The 4,654-nt window shown below is 50.5% G+C and overlaps 1 protein-coding gene across 1 annotated transcript; it reads left to right on the forward strand.

Annotated features, from left to right (window-relative positions):
- Nucleotides 1-2,369: 2,369 nt before the first annotated feature.
- TPPP2 (tubulin polymerization-promoting protein family member 2) lies at nucleotides 2,370-3,200 on the forward strand. The gene is made up of 3 exons (XM_009695819.1): nucleotides 2,370-2,539; nucleotides 2,704-2,857; nucleotides 3,015-3,200. Exons 1-3 carry the CDS (start codon nucleotides 2,370-2,372, stop codon nucleotides 3,198-3,200), a joined length of 510 nt encoding a protein of 169 aa, XP_009694121.1.
- The last annotated feature ends 1,454 nt before the right edge of the window (nucleotides 3,201-4,654 follow it).

Consider the following 4,654-nt stretch of genomic DNA (forward strand, 5'->3'; position numbering starts at 1 on the left):
CAGTGGGGTGATCAGCACTTGTCTAAAAAGCAGAAAGAGCACTGCTACCAATCGTTTGTCTGAGGTTTATACTGGCATCCTTAGTCTCTGCCCGTGGCTCAGCAGCAGCAAGTGGTACTGCAGACCCAGTACACTGCGCGGCTGTGCCAGGGCTGTGATGCTGTTGTCTCCCCGGTGAGGCGGGATGCTGGGCCGTGTTCCTCAGATGTGACGGGAGTTGGCATCAGGTGCTTTTCTTGCCATTTCCCCCTTGCCTGGACCACCCCCACCACAGGAGCCTCTCAAGACTGACAGCTATCTAGTGTCCTTCACACAAGATCTGCCAAGTGACAAACAAGTTTCTCTGGGTGGAGTTGGAATTGGTGAAGAATTATGGTCAGCTCAACGAGAAGACTGAAGGCCATGCAGAAGTACAGGAGCAGGGAGCATGCAGCGGTATCTGTAAGGTTTTCCTCCTGGAATGGGTAGAGCTTGGCCAAGCTCACCTCACTGTTGTGGGCTTGCTGCGACCAACAGCAAGGCTGGAAAGTTCATGCCTGTTGATTAGTGGTGAGAATAAAGTATTTCTGAAATAAAGCATATTTATACATGGTTCCACTTTGCTAAGCACAGCCTCAGGAGAATAAACAGATCGACTAATGAAGGCACGTTAATTTAATCTTACATAGACCACAAAGATGAAGTACCTTTTTTAACAGTGCGCTATCACAGTGCTCCTACAAACACAGTACGACTGCAGGGTGCAAGCTGAGCCTTACTGCTGGCCTGAATGTCCCAGACACAGTTTCCAGGTACTTTAAGTTTGTTAGCTTATGAGAGGAAAATCGTGTTTCTCAAAGTTTTTCCACAGGTGATATGCATTGAGTCTCTCCCCCTTCCCACTTCACCTTTTGGAGTTACTGATTTCCTGGTGACCCCCAAAGGCGCACGGGCACATCCCCTGGCTAAGGCACAAGCATGCTGGCAGCAGATCTGTTCCTCAAGGAAGGAGGAGCAAGAACTGGCTGCATTTACTGGTTATAGGGATAAACTTCACTTCCCTTTGGAGTACATGTCCCAGTATGGATGACATTTCCAGTGTGTCATGCTTATGTTAGCTGAAGAGGGTGCGGTATTAGGGTTTTTGTCCCATAGTGGGCTGAAGAATAGCCTCCCCCCACCGCGGGGTTTGGACCACCACTTCTCTGGTGGCACAGGGTTGTCCTCCACTCTTCTTCCACCACGCCCCCCCTCCCGCCCTAGTTCCCACCCTATGGTGAGCTTTGAGGTCTCTTCCAACCATAATGATTCTGTGATTCTATGATGTGACATAGCTGGGTGCTGAAGTGACAGTCGGCCAGCAAGGCATGAGGGGTGTCTTCGAGTACCCACTGCCTCCAGGACAGCAGAGAAAGTGCCATCGCCATCACCGTTACCTTTGGCTCATGCAGGTGAGCTGGGTCCACATCTCCCAGGGAAGGAGAGAAGGGTCCTGCGAGGCCCCTGGCAAGGCCACCCAGAGTCCCCTGCTACCCCCTTCATGCTCGCAGCACACAACCTCCCTGGTACAAGCCTGCCTGATTTTAGCTCTAGAGAGGTGTAGGCCCACACAAGATTTAAGTTAAATGGAAGCCTGCAAACAATCTTGAGACCCAGAGCCCAGAGCACAAGGCTATAGGAGAACCTGGGTATTTCAAAAGGATCTGAGGGTGTCTTACAAGCAGCAGGAAGCAGTTGCTCATGTCATGGAGGACTGACTTACAATCTGAGCGATGGCTTTTATGTTCTCAGATACCTGATACCTGGTTGCAGTGGTCTAAGTTGATCACTAGTGGAAAATTTACTGGAGTTGAGAGGACAACCTAATTCAGGGAGCAATTCAGGGAATGAAGTGTGATGGGGAAAAATGGGTACAATTCCTTGGTGGCTACTTGCAAGAAGGTCTGTGAGATTTAGGCACTTATCTGGGGCCTGGAAGACGAATCTGAACTCTTTATCATCAAGTAACAGGCAAAGCATAAAGCAGCTTGTAAAAGCAGGCATTTGTTATTGAGGCAGTCTAACTGAAACTTGTGTTTCAAAAAGATTCAGAAGATTTGGGTGCCTTGTTCCTTCACATGCAGCCATCATTAATTCACCCCAGAGCCCCACCTCCACCCCTCCTTTGCCCTGCCTCGAGTCCCAACCTGTGCCTGCCCAATCCTGCCCGGATCCCAGGTGTTCTGTGTCGGTACCTGTGTGATTGTCATGGTTGTCCCATAATGGAGAGATGCCTGTGGGTGGTACCCCTTGCTCTGCTGGAGACGAGGTGCGTGGGACATGAGCGTGTCCAGCAGCTGCAGATGGTCCTCAACTCCTTCCCTGCCAACTTCTTTTCTCCACATGTCCAGATGTCAGAGGCAGAAAACACTTTCTGTAAATTTGCGATATATGGTGATGCATCCACCAGTGGCAACAAGATGACAGGGAAAAATTTCTCCAAGATGTGCAAAGAGTGTAGGGTGATGGATGGGAAAGCTGTGACCAGCACTGATACTGACATTGTATTCTGTAAAGTCAAGTGAGTGTCACAGGGAGGCACGGTGGGCAGCACGGCCAGGGAGGAGGAGGGAGTGGCGGGAGGCAGGCAGGCTCTCCTGTGAGGGGCAGCCCTGAGGGTTTCCCATCTCTCTGCCACCCAGCAGTGAGGTAACTAACTTTCCTCTCGATCTTCCCTTACCGTAGGACCAAAGGTGCCTGCACCATCACCTTTGCTGATTTCCAGCAGGACATGAAGGAGCTCTGCAGCAAGCCCTTCAAGGGCAAATCACCGGAGGAAGCACTGCAGGCTGTCTATGGCCTTATTGCGGGGAAAGAGCCTGGCAGCAAGGGCACCACAGTGAGTATGAGCTTCCTCACCCGCTGTGTACCTTGAACTGCCACAGAACCATTCGTTCCTGCTGTAGGGACCTGTGCTGTCCTCACACATGAGGAAGAGCTTGTTTGTGAACTGTTTTCTAATGCTGGCTGCTTCTTGCTGGCCTCCTTTCTTGCAGAATGCAAGGAAGGTTGGTGGGATCAAGAGGCTGACAGACACTAACTGTATATACACCGGCACCCACAAATTGCATTTTGATGAGAATGGCAAAGGGAAGGGTCTTGCTGGCCGCTGCAATCTGACGGAGAACAGCAACTACGTTGGAGCCTACAAGGGAGCTGGCAGGTATGTCCAGACGCACTAGGATTGAAACTGCTTAAGGACACTAGGACTTTTCCCCTATAACATGGGAGGAGAGGCAAATAAACTTCTTATGCAGTCAGCCTTCTGTGTCTGTGCACCCCAAATCTGACAGGGTGGGAATGCATGGAGTGGGCACTGGATGACTCCAGAGTGGTGCAGGTTCCCCATCTGACCACGCTTTGATTGCTGTGTAGTGGGGTTAAGTACAAGCACAAGCTAGCCTTCTGGAGAAAATTCTATGGGCCAGCTAGCCCACTGCCATCACCCTGCTTTGCATTTCCAATCAAGTGAAAAGTAGGTTAGTCTCTGAATAGTCACTCATTATTTATATTCTCCCCTCCCAACACGCTACACTGTTTGCTGTGATTTTTTGCTTGGGAAGCAGCAAGTGCATGTTTTTGTACAGTTACACTGAGTTACATTTGAGTTGATGGTTTCTGGTGGCAGACAGCTCACCGGTGGTGCCTGACCACGCCTTGAAGAGCATGCTTACGGGGCATAGGATGCAACATGTACCACACTGTGGAGAGAGGAGGGGTACCAGTAACACCAGTTCTTGCTTTTTTCTTTCTTTTTTCTTTCTTCTTCCCTCTATTTAAAGCCTCTTACCCGTTCCTAGCACTTGGCATGGTCAGTCGTTACTATTTCCCCAGGTTTGAGGATGCTGGCAGCTGGGGAAGCGTTTGTGAGTTTGAAGAAAGCAAATAAAGAGCTGTGGTGCAGGGGATCAGCAGGGAGGGAAGGCCTGTGTGAAGCATAGCAGGCCCTCTGTGCTCAGGACAACCGTTTGCAAGCCATGCCTGCACCCAAATCCTTTTCCCAACTCCTCTCCCTTACCCCTGTGTCTCCCAGCCCCACTGGTGTTGTTGCTTATAAGATCTCTAGTCCTGACAAGACCTAAAATCACATGTGCACTTGATGTTTCCCCTGGTATTTCGTCAGGCTAGTGGGACTAGCACATCCCTTGTCCCTGCTGTTGAACCTGTGGCTGTGTGGCCTGTTTTGGGGTGCCCAGTGTGGGCACCCATCCAGGACACGCTGCTGGGCAGCACAGGGCTGTGGGAGGCTCCTTGGGTGTGTGCTGGCTCTCAGCCCACTGGGGCTTCCTTCCCTGCCAAGCGCTTTCAGTTTCCTGGATTTAGCATAACTGAGCTTTTAGGGATAGCTGAAACAGCACCTTTGGGACAGTTTCCCCTGACATTACAGGGAATTACTTAGCTGTGCTATTGCAGTCCTACAAGCTCTCGTCATGGGCCGTGACATGGGTGCTCAAGGCACAACAGTTGCTCAGAGCACAATGTCCTTCTTGCTACCCTAACCCCAGATAACATAGCAGTTGGGTGGATCTAGGAATTAGCAAATCCCACTCACTCACTCGCTCTCTCTTACGCACCAGTGGTCTTTTAAGCTACTTTAAAAACGATCCATTCTGCACCTAGGTAACTCATATGTGTA

This window comes from Cariama cristata, unplaced genomic scaffold, assembly GCF_000690535.1.
Source record: "Cariama cristata isolate BGI_N322 unplaced genomic scaffold, ASM69053v1 scaffold37622, whole genome shotgun sequence".
NCBI lineage: Eukaryota > Metazoa > Chordata > Aves > Cariamiformes > Cariamidae > Cariama > Cariama cristata.